Source organism: Felis catus, chromosome A3, assembly GCF_018350175.1.
Source record: "Felis catus isolate Fca126 chromosome A3, F.catus_Fca126_mat1.0, whole genome shotgun sequence".
In the NCBI taxonomy this organism is placed as follows: Eukaryota; Metazoa; Chordata; class Mammalia; order Carnivora; family Felidae; genus Felis; species Felis catus.
Window position 1 is genome coordinate 16,837,252 of NC_058370.1, and position 20,048 is coordinate 16,857,299.

Below are 20,048 nucleotides of genomic sequence, written 5' to 3' on the forward strand. Positions count from 1 at the left end.
TGTCTCTCCATCTCTCGGCCCCTCCCCTGCTCATGCTCTGTGTCTCTCTGTCTCTTAATAATAAATAAATGTTAAAAAAATAAATAAAATGAATCAAAAAAGAAATAAATAGCCTGCTTAAGGTCTGATGGCCAGAACGGAGCAGGACAGAGAAGCAGGTTTCTGGCCCCTATTTCCACGCTGGTCTCACTCTTCATCATCTGATAAATAGTATCCTAAAGGTTTTAGGACTGTTGTTCCTAAAGGCACCAAAATTATAGTTTAAAATTTAAATTCAGATGATGTTTATTCATAAAAAGTTATTTTTATATCCTTCGTATTTCTGAAAGAAGTATTTCTCTACAAATAATGATCTTGAAAGCTTGGCATATACATATAAAGAGGTTCCCATCTCAATTAATTCTATAATTCACTGATCATTTTTTTATAATGTGGTTTTCATCACCCCAGAAAGCATCACTTCTTTCCATCTGTCTTACAGATAAAGTAAGAGATACATAATCCTTTGGAGCTGGTGCTGGCAGGCTGGACCCATTTGTTCACTTAGAAGGGTTTTTTTGTTTTTTTTTTTCTTTAAGTTCCACGCCAAATGTGAGGCTCGGACTCATGACCTGGAGATCAATAGTCGGATGCTCTTCTGACCGAGCCAGCCAGGTGCCACTCACTTTGAAGTTTTTTAATGATTCACAGACCCCTACCTCTGGGTCCTCAGCATCAATCTGGTTTAAGTGGATGTCTCCTGTCGTGAGCCACTGGAAAACAACATCCTGGATTTAAAAAACAAACACAGAGTTACACTTGGTTATTTGAGAAAACCAAAGTGGGACTAGATAACTACATCAATTAAGAAAAAATGATAAAGGGAAAAAGACTATACAGCAGTGATTCAAAAAAAAAAGAGTAACCACCATTCCCTTGGTGAAATCATACGAATTCAAAGTTTTCCTCAACCTAATGTCACTTTTACTACTGGGAAGTGATTATTTGTCTTAGGGCACTTTCACCTCTAACCACAGGCCAAAATTTATTAAAACTTGCTCATGATCAATCCCAAAACAACTCCTGTTTAAATGTGCCCATGACAGGGGCACCTGGCTGGCTCAGTCAGAAGAGCATGCAACTCTAGATCTTGCGGTCATGAGTTCGAGTCCCACATTGGGTATAAAGATTACTTAAAAAAATAAATTAAAAAACTGGGACGCCTCGGTGGCCCAATCAATTGAGCATCCAACTTCAGCTCAGGTCATGATCTCACAGTTTGTGGGTTCGAACCCCATGTTGGGCTCTCTGCTATCAGTGCAGAACCTGTTTTGGATCCTCTGTTCCTCTCTCTCTCTGCCCTTCCCACAATCATACACTCTCTCTCAAAAATAAATAAACATTTTAAAACAAATAAATAAGGGGCACCTGGGTGGTTGTCGGTTGAGCGTCTGACTTTGGCTCAGGTCATGATCTCACGGTTTGTGAGTTTGAGCCCCATATCGGGCTCACTGCTGTCAGCCTGTCAGCACAGAGCCCTCTTCGGATCCTCTGTCCCCTTCTCTCTGCCCCTCCCCCGCTTGTGCTCTCCCCCCCACCAAATTATTTAAATAAATAAATAAATAAATAAATCACTTTAGAAAATAATTTTAAAATTATTTAAAAAAATAAATGTGCTATAAAGTAGACTGTATCGGGGCACCTGGGTGGCTCAGTGCACTGGGCATCTGACTCTTGATTTCAGCTCAAGTCATGGTCTCACAGGGGATCTCATGGGGTCTCAGCTGGGATTGAGCTCCATGTTGGGCTCCATGCTGATGGTGCAGAGCCTGCTTGGCATTCTCTCTCTCCGCCCCCTTCCCACTCATTTTCTCTCTCTCTCACTCTCTCAAAATAAACAAACTTAAAAAAAAAAAAAGAAAGTGGACTATATCTAGATACCCCTGAAATGTGTCTAGAGACACTAGAATTTCATGTAGATTCCACAGAAACAAGATCTTAATCTCTCAATCCAGTAACAGTCCTTAAGGCTGAAGGAATTTGTTCCATTAATGAAAAAGTTCAGGGGACCTCCTTCCTCTAGCAAGTGAGTCACCAGAATCACACCAATGTCCAGCTCTGGCACCCACCGTCTGTCATTCTTCACAGGACATGTTTCCACCACACAAAGCTGACCAACAACTGCAATGCCTTTACCTCATTCCCCACATCAACCAGTGACCAGTCCTGTCATAACCCCTCCTGACACCGCTCCTGCCAGCCTGACTCAACTTTGTATCCTTAGTGTGAGGAACTGAGCTGAAGAGCTGTTCTCTATTTTGTTACTATCTTTTTTTTTTTTTAAGTTTATTTATTTCTTTTTAGTAATCTCTGCACCCAGTGTGGGGCTCGAACTCACGACCCCAAGATCAGGAGTTCCATGTTCTTCCGACGGAACCAGCCAGGCACCCCTGAAGAGCTGGTTTTAAATGAATAGATGAACTTAGCAGTATTTTTTTTAATGACATGAAAATCATACACATTATACATTAATGTGATGAGAGAGAAGAGCTTACCATGATTTTGCTGTTTTCTTCTTTATCCAAATACTGGTCACTGAACATGTGACAGGAGCCAAGAACTGCCAGCTTCCCCCCCTGGTTCTGTTGATGACAAAGTAGTGTCACATAGATCGTGAAATGCACCCCAAGCATCCTGGTCTCCAACAACTCATCATCAGAATCATGTGAGCAACTGTCTTATATACTAAGTGCCAATTCATATCAGGATTTTAATGGTCTAAAAATATCAACTATGACCACAACTACATTCCCACATGCTTCTCATTTTAGACACTTCCATATCCTTCTATTTGACTTTAACAAAAAAGCAATGTGAACTGGTTCTACAGTATTTTCCCAGTTAACTTGTAAACGAAGATTAGAATTTTAAAGGAAAAAAATATCCAAAAGCAACCTGTAAAGATTTAAAGATATTTTAGAGTACCAAAAGACAGTGTTTAAGATCCAAACAGAACACTAATCCACGAGCAAGAAATATTCATAAAAGAAAGAATCGGTTAATAAGAAAACACTTTAATTAGTGATTTAAAAAAAATCAAAACAAAATATTTTTGCCGATCAGATTAATAAATATGAAAAAGATGGCTATCAACAGCGTTGGTCAAGTCTCAGTGAAATAAGTTCTTTCACACATTACTGCTGAAACTGTCAACATATGCAACACAGCAGGTAAGACTTTCTGGACAATTTTACAGTCATAATCACAAAAAGTGAGAAATCCAAATGTTCACCACAGAAGAAGTGGTTAAGAATAACAGAACTCCTCCAGTGGTGAAGTTATAGTGACACAGGGTTTTCAGTGACATGGAAGAATGCTTTTGTCATAACATTAGGTTAAAAAAAAAAAAAGTATACCAGACGCTGTACAGTCACCCTAGTGTAAAGCCCATGAAGCAAACCAGCAAACATAAGCCAAAGCAAAATGATCAAGACATCAGTTTTGTAGTGAGAGGCATTTTTTTTTTTCTATCATGACTGTATTTTCAATTTGTCTACAATGAGCATAAATTACTTTTGTAATGGGAAAAACAGAGCAATGTTCAAACTGCAAAACGAATGCGGTTTTTCTAGCAGCATCAGGGAATTGGCACAGCTGTAAGGTACTATGAAAGAAGGACTCTCAAGAGATACAAATAGACAAATTCTATAAATAAAACAAAATTTGCAAAACGAACTGTGACTTGTACCACATTAAAAGCAACTGTCTCATAGGAAAAATAACACTATTGCTATAACACAACCATTGAAAACACATCAGTTACTGAGAACAGGAAGTGAATCTGGTGGAAACGCACAGAAAGAATGGGGGAGCACCGAGTGAACTCTGCTGCGATTTGAACTGACATATGTAACTAAATACAGGAAGAGGAAAGGACTTTCCTTCTTACTACTACCCACAGTTAGGCCTAGAATTTTTCTTTAATATTATTTTTTTTCCCTTCCTCATTTATTTCAAATAGATTACAGATCTTCCTTTAATCCTTTTATTCTGTCCGATGGAGATCCTATGGAGATCCTACCGTTGTCTTCAGCTTCCTTTTCCAGCTTTTGCCTATAATTTTTTCCAATTAAATAAGAGTATATCTACTCAAGGACTGATTTGGTCTTTCGATATTATTGAGTCTATCCTAGTAAAACACCTAGAAAAGATCATGACAAGCTCAAGAAGGCAATGGCCCTGGGCAAGGAGACAGCACTGCTCCCCCCCTTCCACTGGTTTATCTCACAAACTTAAAAGTGACAGGCAACATCCTCTCTGAAAGATTGTATTTATAAGACAGGACTAAACACCTGTTAGGAAAACAGGCTTTAAATAGTTAGGCAATGGGCAGATGATAATCTCATGACTTCAGGAAGAATCACCACAGTTAGCATAGAACTCTGTATCTAATAGATGCTTCATAAAAATCCACTAATTAAGCCAGGTAGAATCTCTGTGTTAAAAAATAAAAAAATAATTATAGTTCTGGTATTACACTACCAGAGGCCCCTTAAGACAGTGTCTCATTACTTTTGTGCCTACTAAGTGACAGATTATGTAGACCAATTATTTCCACATCTTAAATCATTTAATACTTTAATTTTAAAGAAATATTGCCAGTTTTTTGGGAGAGAATAACAACCATAATAACTATTTTGAATTTTGTCTAAATATCACTTTCAAACATAGCATAGATATTTATTTACTTTCTAATAAAATGAGGTCAGAGCTTTTAAATATGGAAGGGAAAAATACCTAAATCCCACAAAGAAAAATAGGATATGAGGAACTAAAGAAAAACTGGGAGGTCAGCTGGTGATTGGTAGACAAATAAAGGTGAATTCAGCAAAACATGAATTAAAAGGCAGTGGTGGGGCACCTGGGTGGCTCGGTTGAATGTCTGACTTCGGCTCAGGTCATGATTTCATGGCTTGTGGGTTCAAGCCCCCCATCGGGCTCTGTGCTGACAGCTCAGAGCCTGGAGCCTGCTTCAGATTCCGTGTCTCCGTCTCTCTCTGCCCCTCCCCCACTCATGTTCTGTCTCTCTGTTTCTCAAAAATAAATATTAAAAAAAATTTTTTTAAGGCAGTGGATAAGTGGAGTCGCAATGAGAGGGGCTATGTCCTCTGGGACTACATGCTCCCACATTTTGTGGGGTCTCCAGGATGACAACTGAGCAACTAGTCTTCTGACATGTTGCTCTGGGACAAACTAAAATAAAGGCAGCACAATTCTGTGTGTTTTGGTATAGTTTGTTAACTCAACCTTTCCCTGAATGGGTCCTCTTACACTCAGAATGACAGCCTGTAGTTACAGACGGTTATAATATAGACAGCCTCATGCTACAGTGGAATAGCTGTGGATTTAGAATGATAAGAGCTGGGTTTAAGTCTTGACTCCATCGATTATTGGACGATCTGCTACTTCCCCATAAGTAAAGTATAGTTAATTGAAGTACTACCTCACAGGGCTGTTGTAAAGACCAATGAGAAAATACATGAAACCCCTCTGGAAATAGTAGTTTTTATTATTTCAATAATAAAAATAACATATCCACCCATATCGAAGAAAGGCTGTACCTTCGAGTGATAGAAAGCCAGAATGGGTCTGTTCAGCGGGAAACAGACAGAGCCTGTGGACAGAACAGCCACTGCTGGTTTCATGACACTCAACGTGGCACCAAAAGGATAGACAAAGGTGAGAGCCCTGTAAGAAATGAAAGCAATCATCAAAATTTTTTAAAAAATGAATAAAAGTTTTTTGAAGATAATCTCAGTGCTTCTTGAACAATTCAAAATCAAACATAAAATTAAAAAAAAACACGCAAAAAAATTTTCTCTAAGCTTTAGTTTGTTAACTCAAAAACTGGTATAACTCTAGCTACTGGTTTAATAAAGCATTTAAAACTATATCAATGTAAATTAACAACTTCTAATTGTATGTGTAAATGACTGTAACTAGAAGAACTAAAGAAATCCCTATGGAGGAGGAGGAGGAAGAGGAGTCTCATCTAAGAGCTGAACTAGAGCTATAAATGAGCTTGCTCTGTGTGACAATGTCTTCCAGGTAAACATTTTCCTCTTCCTTAGAGATCTGACTGGTGTTATCTCCAGGAATGAGTGGCTGTCATTAGAAGGCTGTGTTACCAGTGAGTACTTATGTGAATAAAGACCTGCTACACAGACCTGCCTTGGAGTCATTCCCCTACTGTGTCCTAACAAGACTTAAGAGTATCTAGAGTGAATCAGTCTGACTTGAGGCAATGTACTCCTGGAAAGGGTATAGGATGGTGGAGGAGGGGGGGGGAGGGGCAGGTAAGGGTGGGATGCAGACCCTGCAGTATGGACAACCCCTGCAGGAGGGGTTAAGGTTTTACTGAAAGTAAGATGGAGCTCTGCAAAGGTAGTTATTTGAAGGAAGTGCTCTCAGAATGGAGAGCAACAGGAATCTTATAACAAAGCATAAAGTTAGAAATCGGCAGGGGGTGGGGGGAAGCACCCATGAAGAGCTCCCTATAAAGATAATGTTAATTTTCCTTTCTCTTAGACCAAGCTAAATGAATTTTCTTTTTAGCTTAAGTTCACAATGATTTCCTGCTAGTGTTAAGTCTTCCCCTCCCTTCAGTCAAGTCTCACCTATCCCTCTGACTTCTGCGTCATATTGTGGGTGAGAAGTGGCACCTGCCCCACATTCTCCATTCTCCCCTTTTCATCCCTACCCAAGCAGTAGCCCAGGGAAGGGGACCATAGGCCATGAACCCTAGGCCAGAAGCAGAAATAAATGAACAGTTGCCGGGGCGCCTGGGTGGCTCAGTCGGTTAAGCGTCCGACTTCAGCTCAGGTCACGATCTCACAGTCCGTGAGTTCGAGCCCCGCGTCGGGCTCTGGGCTGATGGCTCAGAGCCTGGAGCCTGCTTCTGATTCTGTGTCTCCCTCTCTCTCTGTCCCTCCTCCACTCATGCTCTGTCTCTCTATGTCTCAAAAATAAATAAACGTTAAAAAAAAAATTTTTTTAAATGAATAGTTGCCATGCAGGAAGAAAAGGGATGTGGAGAAAATGGTTACATGGATGTCAGTGCATATCCTTGCCCCACACTTTCCTCAAACGCACTCTAAGGAGATGATTCTCAAGGAGGAAGGGAGAACGGACACTTGAGTCATATGATGAAAACTGTCAGCTATTATTTATACTCCTCTATTTCTTTTATTATTACTAAGAAGTCAATCAGACTGACATTTTGATAAGACTTTGAGCATAAGGCTATACACCCATGCAAAAAACAAAAACAGGACTTTTCCAAACCACACACGAATGAGTAAGATTAGCAGACTGAATAACTGGGAAAGTGTATTCCCAACTTTAAATGTAAGGCCTTAGGGCCTTATATGTAGAGGTCCTAAGGTGGGAATGAACGCAGTGTATTTAAGGAATTGAAACAAAGCCGGTGAGGCTATGGATGAGAGAAGGGAAAAGGGACATGATAGAATATGGGCAAAATGAGAACCTGAGACTCCAATAGGTCAAGATATCTCCAAACATAAAGCACAACTAGTTCTCCACATTTCAAAGCCTGCCCAGAAAGTGCTGCTTCCAGGATGACCCAGAAAATAACCAACCAGCCCTCTGCCCTTCACAACTACTGAGGACATAATAATGCAACAGCAGGTAAGATACTATGTCATGTGCCTTACCAAGCACTTCTACAAGTATGGCCTCACTGGATTTTCCCAACAACTTTGTAAGATTCATGTTGTCTCCATTACACAGACATGGGAACAGAAGCTAAGAGTAACGTGCTTGGGTCACCTTGCAAGTAAGACACAAAAATAAAAATTTCTACCTCCAAGTCCAAGTGCTTTTACCTACTACACCAACTGGATAAGCTGACACAAAGCTTAAGAATTAGATTATGATCGGGACACCTGGGTGGCTCAGTCAGTTGAGCACCTGACTTTGGCTTAGGTCATGATCTCACAGTTTGTGAGTTTGAGCCCCGCATCGGGGCTAGCTGTTGTCAGTCTGTCAATGCAGAGCCCACTTCAGATCTTCTGTCTCCCCCTCTCTCTCTGCCCCTCCCCTGAACAGTGAAGGAAACAATCAGCAAAACTAAAAGCCAATGGAATGGGAGAAGATATTTGCAAACGACATATCAGATAAAAGGTTACTATCCAAAATCTATAAACTCAACACCCAAAAAACAAATAATCCAGTAGAGAAATGGGCAAAAGACATGAATAGACACTTTTCCAATGAAGACATCCAGACGGCTAACAGACACATGAAAAGATGCTCAACATTACTCATCATCAGGGAAATACAAATCAAAACCACAATGAGAGACCACTTCACACCTGTCAGAATGGCTAACATTAACAAGTCAGGCAACAACAGATGTTGGCGAGGATGTGGAGAAAGAGGATCTCTTTTGCACTGCTGGTGGGAATGCAAACTGGTGCAGCCACTCTGGAAAACAGTATGCAGGTTCCTCAAAAAATTAAAAATAGAACTACCCTACAACCCAACAATTGCACTACTAGGTATTTATCCAAAGTATACAGGCGTGCTGTTTCGAAGGGACACATGCACCACAATGTTTATAGTAGCACTACTGACAATAGCCAAAGTACAGAAAGAGCCCAAATGTCTGTCAGCTGATGAATGCATAAAGATATGGTAAGTATATACAATGGAATATTACTCGACAATATAAAAGAATGAGATCTTGCCATTTGCAATAACATGGATGGAACCAGAGTGTATTATGCTAAGTGAAATTGGTCAGTCAGAGAAAGACAAATATCATATGACTTAACTCATATGTGGAATTTAAGACACAAAACAGATGAACATAGGGGCGCCTGGGTGGCTCAGTCGATTAAGTGTCTGACTTCAGCTCAGGTCATGATCTCACGGTTCGTGAGTTTGAGCCCCGTGTTGGGCTTTGTGCTGACAGCTCAGAGCCTGGAGCCTGCTTCAGATTCTGTATCTCCCTCTCTGTCTGCCCCTCTCCCACTCATGCTCTGTCTCTCTCACTCTCAAAAATAAATAAACATTTTTTAAAAAAATTTAAAAAAGAAAAAAAACACATGAGCATAAAGGAAGGGAAGCAAAAATAATATAAAAACAGGGAGGGGGACAAAACATAAGAGACTCTTAAATACAGAGAACAAACTGAGGGTTGCTAGAGGGATTTTGGGTGGGGGGACAGGCTAAATGGGCAAGGGGCATTAAGGAGGATACTTGTTAGGATGAGCACTGGGTGTTATATGTAGGTGATGAATTACTGGATTCTACTCCTGAATTTATTGTACTATATGTTAACTAACTTGGACACAAATTAAAAAAAAATAGATTATGGTTCTTGAATATCAATAATATTAACTCTATGATATATATTGCCATACGTTTTTCCCCTTTACGACTTTACCTTGGTTTTATCCTAAGAAAGATCTTCCCTACTCTAAGATTATAAAATATTCGCCCATACTTTTTTTTTAGTACTTTTATGGTTTTATATTTTTAACATTTAAAATTTTAATCCATCTGAAATATATGAGTGTGTTGTGAAAATGGAAATATTTTGTCAAATGGTTACCCACAATTGTGCTATCCATTCTCCACTAGTTTGTAACGTCACTTTTACTATAAACTAATAATTCCCACCTCTCATATATATTGAGTCTGATTCTAATTTATTTATTTTTCACTATTTCTGTGTTAGTACCACATTATTTTAATCACTAGAGTTTTATAATATGCTTTAACTCCATAAAATGTTCAAGTCCTATGGGGTGAAATACCTCAAAATAGAAAGGTAAACCGGAAAAAATATCTGCAACACAGGGAAGTCTTATAAATGCATAAGAAAAGACAAACCATCACAATAAAAATGGGCATAAAGTAGTGAAGAGGAAATTCACAGAAGAAATGCAATCAGCCAAAAGATTTTAAAGGTCATCCTACTCAGTAATAATCAAAGAAATGCAAATTAAAAGAAAGAGATATCGCCTTCACTAGAATACTGCAAGCTGGCAAGAGAGGAAAAAGGAGCACGTTCATAGGGACAATAAGTGCTATAAACTACCTGGAGGGCAATTTACCAAAGTATCACATTTGGCAATGCATCAATTGGAAAACCCTTGACCCAGAGATTCTAATGCTATGAATCTAGCCTTACTAAAATATTTGTATAAGTGCACAAAAATTGTACAAAGACATTCACCAAGTGCTTCATTTATAGTAACAAGTATAAAATTCTGTTTGTAATATCAACATGGAGTAGAAGTTCAGAGTACAGGCCATGGAGCAGAAGTTTAAAACTAAGTTCTGACACTTATTAGTCAAGTGAGCTTGGGCAATTAACCTCTCTGGTATCTCATCTATAATCTTAGTGTGTTGTGATGATTAGAAAGAGGTAAAAATTCCTGTCACAGAGTAAGTGTTCAATAAACGTTAGGTTTAACTATTAAAACAAAATATCACCAGGGCTCCTGACTGGCTCAGTCAAAAGAGCATGCAACTCTTGATCTTAGGGTCATGAGTTCAAGCCCCACGTTGGGGGTAGAGATTGAGTAAAAACTTTAAAATAAATAAATGAATACATAAATACATAAAGCAAAATGTCATAAATGACCTAAATGTTCAGTAATAGGAGATTGGTTAGATAACTTAGAATAACTCAAATTTAATCTAGTCATTAAAAGGATATGGTACCTATCTGTATTTTTATATATGAAAAAAATCTAGAAATCTAAATACCATAGTATTAAGAATAATTGTCTTGGGGCGCCTGGGTGGCTCAGTCGGTTGAGCGCCCGACTTCAGCTCAGGTCACGATCTCGCAGTTTGTGAGTTCGAGCCCCGCATCGGGCTCTGTGCTGACAGCTCGGAGCCTGGTGCCTGCTTTGGATTCTGTGTCTTCCTCTCTCTCTGCCCCTCCCCCACCCACACTCTGTCTCTCTCTCCTTCAAAAATAAATAAACATTAAAAAAATTTAAAAAAAAAGAATAATTATCTTTGGGGAAAGGAGCATACATTTACAAAGTGGAGGGCTTCTATTTTCTTCCTTTGAACTATTCACATTGTTTTTTTTGGTAAGAATGACTTTTGTAATCAGAAATGAAAACTCTTCACTTGAAAAAGAAAACTCTTTAAAATGATAAATACATCCTCTTTAGGTAGCCTCAGAAAACACACTCACTGGGCATTGTTTCCACTGCTCTCCTCGTCAATGATTCCAGGCACAGCCTTCCCTGCAGCTCGGCTGATTTCCCTTGAAGAAAAAAAATCCAGTGAACAAAAAATTTTTAGAATTTCACACCCCATTCATTAATAATAAGTATGAATGAACTGCAAGCATTTTTCAGACTTGTTCAAAATGTAATTCTTGAAACTTAAATAAAGGTACATTTATACACCTACACCACTTTGTGTAGCTTGCAAAAGTTAACATTAAAATATGAGGATCAGTTCTTTCTTGACTCCTGAGGGAAGGATCAATATACTAGACCACATTCTAGACTAGACCCACATTCTAGTCCTATATTCTAGACTCCATATCATCAGACTCAGCAGAGTGCCTGGCATGTAGCGAATTCAAGCGTGGAATGAAAATTTTTGAATACAGGGAAAAGCTCACAGAGGCCACCTGATGGTGTTCCTCTCATGCATTCATCTCCCACTTCGCCAAAGCCCCTAATTTATCCTCTAAGATCCAGTAAATCAGAAAAAAAATTAACTTCATCCCAGGCTCCAGGGGTAGAGAATATGACCTCGCCATACCATCAGGGTATTCTATGTCTCCTGCCACAGTGACCGGTTCAGGATGGGCATGTGGCCTAGGCCAGCTCCACCAGAGCAAATTGCAGGACTACTCTTGCTGGGAACGCTGTGACCAAGACAGGCTCTCATGATGTGGCGTGCGGATATAAATTTGGGAACTGCTAAAACTATTGAGCCCACACACAAAGGAGAGCAACGCCAAGAAAACTGGAGAGCAATGGAACTGGAGCCCGACAACATCATGAATTTTCAATCCACACCCTAACCCTGCCCTATTTCTGGGCTTTTCAATGACATGAATCAGTAAAGTCTCTTTATTGTTTAATCCCATTTGAATAGGGTTTTCTGTGCTTATAGCTGAATGCATTCTAACTGACAAAAAGGTGAATGTGGAATAAGGTTTCAAAAGATGGGAGGAATATAACTTGAGGAATGAGAAGTAATATAATAAAATAAATTACAATATAGTGAAATAAAACAAAAAGGCAAGAAAGAAGGGCCAGCGAAAAAAATGTGTGAGAAGAGAGGAGAGAAGATAGGAATTATTTGTAAAAACATTTCTGCTTTCAACATGCTTACCTATTCAAGACTCCATTGGAAACCAGAGCTTCTTTAGGATGGAAATACTTATAATATACATTTCTAACCACAGCATCTTTAAAGGGCAAAGAGAGGAAGTTGCACCTTAATTAGAAATAGGTTTGATATTAGATGAATACAAACTTGACCTGTAAGAAACCCTGGAACTCTGTTGCAATTCCTTCCACTTTATAAATGGAAAAAGCCTAGCCCCAGAAGGCTCAGACCGCCACTGAGATCAGAATGCCGGACCATGCACCCTCAGCCCAGGGCTCTTCCCATTGTACTATTAGGTCCAGAGGACTACAGTATATATAATAAATAGGAAACGGCTACCTCTACTAAAATGATAATAATTACCATTATTAATCATGATTCCATATTCTTCCAGGAGAAAGTTAATATTGGTGTCGTATCTGGATTCCCCACCCTCTCCTAGCATCACAAGGATATCACCACCACCATCAAGGTATTTCTTCAGGACTTCAAACTACATAAAAGAAAAAAAAATCTATGAATATACCCCAAAGACTTCTGTCCAAAGTACTATGAAGAAAAATAAATAAATCTATGAGGCACTTAAATATAAACATCTGTAAGATATATAAAATGTACTCTCTATGTAGAATTTCAAGCTTGTTTTTAAGTACAAAGTCCCAAAATACTCAAACTGAATTGACATTTTCCACACTGACTATCTGGAAAGCAAACTCAAAGTGGAAAGTATTAGCTAAAAGAAGCTCACAGGTCATTGAGCAGCATCCCCGGTCTCAATCTACCAGATGCCAATTGCACCTACCCTCTCCTGCCAACAACCAACGATGTCTTCAGACATGGCCAAATGTCCCCTGGGGCCAGGGGAGAGTGTGTAGAAAAAAATCACCCCTGGTTGAACACTATCGCTCCAGACCATACCTTCCCCTGCCAGCCAAGGACTCAGGATGAGAGTATTGTACACCACCCCCAGGGAGCAATTCTGGTCAAGTCACTGACTGATCGAGCCCTAATGAGAAACGCATGGCATCTGCTTATCTTCTAGGAAGCTCTTGTTTTCACAAAGCTAGAGAAGGGAGAAAAAGCTAGGGCTGACCTTGCTGACCTAGCCTGAGAAAACCTGGGGTGAGTGGTCTAGACCAAGAGTCCCTCAACTTTCCTCAAGCACCCCAACAGCAAATAATGTGAAAGTAAAGTATGTATATTTATATAATTATAGAACATACTCCCAAAAAGGAAAAATGTGAAGGATAATAAAGATATGACAAATATCATTTCCCCCGGCACCTCAGTGATTGATCACACACATCCCACTTTGGAAACCACTGGCCCAGCCCAGCTTTACTATAGACAAACCTTTGTGCTCTTGCACACTCCCTGGATTTCCTTCTCTCTCCCAGACCCCCAAATATAGAAGACATAGTGCAACAGTTAACATCACCAAGGGGGCTTGCTCCCAAATGAGACATAATTTCACAGATCCTGAACTCTGCACAAGACTGTGCCCTTCATGGGGATCCTACATACCTATTTAGCCTTTGTTTCAAAATGTGGAATATCAAGAGGTGCTCTAGTGTATGTATGCTCAAGCAGTAACAAACTGATATTCTTCTAGTGTTTATACACCAAAACATTGACAATTTGAAGTACACATGTTCTTTTATAACTCATTTTTTTTAACTACATTACAGTTGAGACACTTTTTTCAATGGTGGTGGGTTATATTACCTGGGCTTTTCAATTCAGAATAATAAAGGTGTATGTAAGTGATGAGTCACTGAATTCTACTCCTGAAACCAATGTTGCATTGCATGTTAACTAAAATTTAAAAATAAAATAAAATAAAAAAGTTAAAAGTGCTTCTGCCTTTCCTTCCTACCTCACTCCACCTCTAAAGTGAAGGCAAGGTGCCAGGAACTGGTCTGGTGTGAGAACATTTTATTAGGCTAAATATGCCTCTCAAGGGATTCTATCATTTGGAAGCCACTACCTTCCATCTCTAAGAGCTCGAAGTAAGGTTTGACCTAGTGCCTATTCCCTCTTGGGGAAAGGACCAGGCACCTATCTCTGACCCTCTTTCCAGATGCCCTGGCTTTCCTGACACCGCCTGCTCCTCAGCAAAACCTCCTTGCGTCTCTTTGTCTTCACTAGTTGGAGAAGGGAAGTTGGGGGGGGGGGAGGGGAGTAGAGGAGGAGGAGAAGGGAGGTAGCGTGTAGCATGAGGCCACTCCAAATCAACGGGGAATATGGAATATAGTATTCCTTTGCAGGCCACTGCACACTGTGTGTACATTTCCCTCAGGCTCTCACTGGGTGGGGGCAGCTGGCCACCTCCATGTTCCTAATAGGAATTCCTGTTCCTTCTCTCAATGAACCTGATCAGTTATGTCTCTTCTCAGGTGACAAGGTGGCCTTGCAGTTGGGTCAACAAACAAAAGAACAGAAATGCTACCCTGTAGACCTCCTCCCTATGTCCCCATCCAAAGTCAGAGCAGAAGACTGGACCACACCGGTGCCACCCTGCCACCACCTCCCTACTCCCCACAACCCTCCCTGAGCACCAAAGCACTTTCACATCTCTGTGAGAAAGGCTCTTGCTGTGTTCTGGGGTTTCTGTTTAGTTGTGGTAAAATACACATAACATAAAATTTACCATCTTAATTATTAAGTAGTGTTAAGTAGTGTTAAGCACATTCACATTATTTGCAACCATCACCACAATCCATCCCTAAAACTCTTTTCATCTTGCAAAACCGAAGCTCAATACCCATTAAACAACTCCCCATTTCCCCCTCCTCGAACACTGGCGACCTCGATTTTTTTTTCTTTTAGTTTATTTATTTAAATTCAAGTTAGTTAACATACACTGTAGTACTGGTTTCAGAAGTAGAACCCAGGGATTCATCATTTACATATAACACCCAGTGCTCATCCCAGCAAGTGGCCTCCTTAAAGCCCATCACCCATTTAGCTCACCTCCCCACCCACCTCCCTCCAACAACCCTCACAGTTTGTTCTCTATCCTTAAGAGTCTCTTATGGTTTGTTTCTCTCTCTGTTTTCATCTTATTTTTCCTTCCCTTCCCCTATGTTCATCTGTTTTGTTTCTTAAATTCCACATATGAGTGAAATCATAGGATATTTATCTTTCTCTGACTTATTTCCCTTAGCATAATACACTCTAGTTCTATAGAGACTGAAGATGACAGAAAGAAATGGAAAAAACATTCCATGTACATGGATTGGAAGAACAAATACTGTTAAGATGTCTATACTACCCAAAGCAATGTACACATTCAATGCAATCTCTATCAAAATACCACGATTCTAACTTTATATGAATTTGACTACTCTAGGTATGTCGTATAAATGGCATCATACAGTACTGGTCTTTTTGTAACTGGCTTATTTCATTTAGCCTAACATCCTCAATATTCACCCATGGTGTAGCATGTATCAGAATTGCCTCTCTTTTTAAGGCTGAATAGTAATTTATCACATGTATGCCACATTTTGTTTATCCATTCATCTGTTGGTAGACTTAGGTTGCTTCTGCCTGTTGGCTATTGTGAACAATGCTGCTTTAGACATGAATGTACAGATAGCTCTTTGAGATTCTGCTTTCAATTTTTTTGGATATATATCTAGAAGTAGGATTGCTGGATCATATGATAATTCTATTTTTAATTGTTGAGGCACTGCCATGCTGTTTTCCATAATGGCTGTGTCATTTTACCTTTTCATCAACAGTGCACATGGGTTCCAATTTCTCTACATTTTTACCAATACTTGTGTTCTGGGTTTTACGTTTGTCTACTCTATGAAATAGAATTAAAAACAGCTTAAATTTAAAAGGAATTTTCCTATTTTCAAATGTGGCAAACAAGTATGGCTAGTATTTAATTAGCCTCAACTATGTGTCTGGCACTTTATATGCATTATCTCAGTTAATGATCACAATAACTCCACGATGAAAAAAGAGATGAAAGTGATTACCTTAAGGTGATACAGTGTATGGTGAAGTGGGATTCATATCCGGAATTTCAGAGCTCATGTGCCAACCATCTCATTGTATTTCTTCTTTTTGGATATTACTTACCTCAGCTGCAGTAAATTTTTCCCTTGGCCCAGCTGTAATCCACAGTTTCACCCCAATTAGCTTCTCAGATGTGATTTCATCTTTTAAACTAGAAATAGGATTTTTAAAGTATTAGATCCATAATTTAAAGCAATTTATGAATTACTCTAGCCTCTAGACTGTATGGAACCAGAGGCCACAGAGGCCCAGAGATGAAGGGATTTAGAGGTATCAGGTACAGCCTCTCTCCCAAAGTGAGAATCCCCTCTACAGGCTTGTCTGAGATCAGCCTCTGCTCAAATACTTCCCCTAGGCCAAGATGCCCAAATTAAACATACAAGAGTATAAAGAGTCCTCCAACTACTAATTCAATCAACTCTACATTAGTTTGTATAATTACATAGCCTTACCCATTAAGAAAAACCATTTACACACACAACAAAGGCAGAGAGGAATTCTCATCTTTCCTTTCCCTAAACTGAAGTATTGCCCGAAGTTAAAATATGGAGAAAGCCTCTAACCTCTTAAAAAGTTGTGTATGTATAATTAGAATAATTATTTGATTTGTGATTTGGGGGACAACTTAATATACTAATTGCCAACTTTAAAAAAATATGTTTTTATAATAATTTATTTACTTTTTTTTTTCTGAGAGGCAGCGAGCAAGCAGAGGAGAGGGGCAGAGGGAGAGAGAGAATCTCAAGTAGATTCCACGCTCAGTGAGGGGCCCAACGTAGGGCTCAATCCCATGACCCTGGGGTCATGACTGGAGTCGAAATCAGGAGTTGGATGCTCAACCAACTGAGCCACCCAGGCGCCTCTATAATCAATTTATTTACTTCTGAATATTCTTCATATTGAATTTCCCCTGCCTAAACAACCTCTTACATAAGAAAGTAAAGACTTTCCAATATTACCAGCAGGATATTGTCATCACTTAGAAAGGAAAACAATATATATAGTCACCTCTGAATCTTCCAATTACTCCGAAGTCTTTTCTGCATGGATTTATAGCCATTGTTGGTGGTAAATACTTCTTTTTTGTACGCATTGAAAAGAATGGTGCTCCGAAGCTCTTTCTCCATGGTTACCTTATGGAAAAAAGAAGAGATCAGAAAAAATGAAACAATAAACAATATTCCAAAAGACCATAAATGGAAAAAATAGTCTTCTTCTAATTTATCAAGAGAGGAAATACAGCTGCAACCTAGTTATCAAATCCCTACAATTCTCAAAGATTGAGAGTGAAATGCATACTCACAGCCGCAGAAATCTGAGGCTATCTCTGGCTTTTGCTTCCTGTCTCTGGCCCTGGCCTTCCCACCAGCCTATTCTCAGGACCCTGCCCTGCCATCACCCTACCTTTATGCCCTGAGACCATGATGCCCACCTGATTTCTGACTGCTAACTACTGTTAAGTGTGGGGTATAGCCCTTCAGATTCTTTATTTTTTTAATGTTTATTTATTTATTTTGAGAGAAAAAGAGAGCATGAGGGAGGGAGGGGCAGAGAGAAAGGGAGAGAGAATCCCAAACAGGCTCCAAAGTGCAGGGCCCCATGTGGGGCTTGAATTCACTAACCATGAGATCATGATCTGTGCCGAAATCAAGAGCTGGACGCTTAACTGACTGAGCCACCCACGCGCCCCTGGTTTAATATTTTTCTAACTGACATTAATTACTTTCATAGATTTACCTGTCTTTAGACTTAGCTTCTAGTAGCTTTTTTTGGTTTGGCTTGGTGGAATTTTGGAAGCCAAACAGAGGTTTTAAATTTTTTGGAGTCAATAGTATTTATCTTTTCCTTTCTTGCTTTTGGATTACATGACATATTTAGATTTTTTTTTTTTTTTTTTTTTTTTTTTTTTTTTTTGCTGTGCTAAGTTTACAAATACAATGCTTTCTTCCAGTACTTTGTTATGTGGTTAAGTTAAATTTGGTCTGTTTGGAATTTATTTGGGTGATCAAAATAAGCTTCATTACTGTTTTTTTTTTTTAATTACAATAAAGCTGCCTGACATCAAACCATCTTCTTAATGCTGATTTGAAATACCCCTTGACTACATAATAAATCTCTAGAAGTATTTGTATTTGGATCTATTCTGAATTCCATTATTTTCTATCTGCATGTAAGTTCCTGCTCATTTCTATACTATTTTAATTATTATAACTTTATAATATGTTATAATATCTGGTGGTGCTGGAGAACTAATCCTCACTAACTTTTTAGAATTTTCCTGGCTAGTCTCATATTTTTTCTTCCAACTGAACTTTAAAATCACTTTGTAGGGGCGCCTGGGTGGTGCAGTCGGTTAAGCGTCCGACTTCAGCCAGGTCACGATCTCGCAGTCCGTGAGTTCGAGCCCCACGTCGGGCTCTAGGCTGATGGCTCAGAGCCTGGAGCCTGTTTCCGATTCTGTGTCTCCCTCTCTCTCTGCCCCTCGCCCGTTCATGCTCTGTCTCTCTCTGTCCCAAAAATAAATAAACGTTGAAAAAAAAACTTAAAAAAATAAAATCACTTTGTAAGCTCAACAAAAACAAACCTCATGATTATAGCACCATCTTTCCATGTTCCAACCATCCTTGTACACTATTGTTTTCCCAATGTGTACATACAATACCCTATCCAGTCTTTCTCAGTTAACTAAAAGTCTCCATGGTTAGGATAGTGGCTGCATGATCTAGTGCATGATTATGCCCTAGTGAACTCCACCACTGCTTTCATGAACATCTTTTCAATTATTTCGCCGTCACAAACCCTATTGGAATTTATACACGTCTGTCTTTGCCGTTATTTTTGCTGTAGGACAAATTCCCAACAATTTCCTAGGATTCCTGGGAAAACGGGATGAGACAATGCTCTCTGATACTCAGCAAGAGAACTAAACAGCCCTGCCACAGGCAACGGAGATTCAAATGCAGTCCAAAGTTCGGGATCCGGGCCTATATCTGCGGCCTCAGTTTACTTTATCTCATAAGACCTCGATTTTCCACGAGACTGGTCCAGAGGACCCAGGAACAGGCCGGCGAGGCCCCCGCCAGCTCCCAGGACGCTACAACGGCCATGCCGGCCCATCACAGTCGGAGCCCTTCTTACCTGAGGCCCAGTGACCACCATCTTCACCTGACACCGCCCAGCATCCTGCGGCCAGGTATCCAAGGCCGCTTAGCAACGGCGTAGGCGAGGCAGCGCGCTGGGGAGGCGTGCACTGCGGCGTGGACCTACCTCCTCAGCAACGTGATGACGACAGAACGGAAGACGCCATTTCGCCTTGAGCGTCACGGCGCTGGAGGTCAGGGGGCGGAGCTAATATGGGACTGTACCATTACATTGGTTGAGGGGTAAACCCAAACAGAACGTGAATTAACTTTAGGCCAAAAATAAACCCATCTCGTTTCGTACTTTAATATCAAGTATTATTGGAGACTGATATAAGTAGTAGGACCCTGGGGCCCAAACTTCGCTCCACCCTGAGGGAGGAAAGTGAAGGCTTCCGGCGGTGGCGGGTGGGAAATGCCCCATCCTCAACTCCCAAGAGCGCAGGCGCACAGCTCCGGGGCGAATCCGGGCGGAGAGTGGAGGACGAAGTCTAGCTG

At 40.0% G+C, this 20,048-nt stretch overlaps 1 protein-coding gene across 1 annotated transcript in view; it reads right to left on the reverse strand.

Annotated features, from left to right (window-relative positions):
- Positions 1–19,703, reverse strand: part of IFT52 (intraflagellar transport 52) — a 32,970-nt gene extending 13,267 nt beyond the window's left edge. The window contains exons 1-9 of the mRNA XM_003983463.6: positions 19,549–19,703; positions 17,419–17,543; positions 16,474–16,561; positions 12,742–12,871; positions 12,382–12,457; positions 11,222–11,293; positions 5,601–5,727; positions 2,535–2,621; positions 699–767 (exon numbers count right to left, since the gene is read on the reverse strand). Of these exons, the coding sequence (XP_003983512.2) occupies positions 699–767; positions 2,535–2,621; positions 5,601–5,727; positions 11,222–11,293; positions 12,382–12,457; positions 12,742–12,871; positions 16,474–16,561; positions 17,419–17,543; positions 19,549–19,569 (795 nt within the window). The 5' untranslated portion in view covers positions 19,570–19,703. The remainder of the gene's footprint in view (positions 1–698; positions 768–2,534; positions 2,622–5,600; positions 5,728–11,221; positions 11,294–12,381; positions 12,458–12,741; positions 12,872–16,473; positions 16,562–17,418; positions 17,544–19,548) is intronic.
- Between the last annotated feature and the right edge of the window lie 345 nt (positions 19,704–20,048).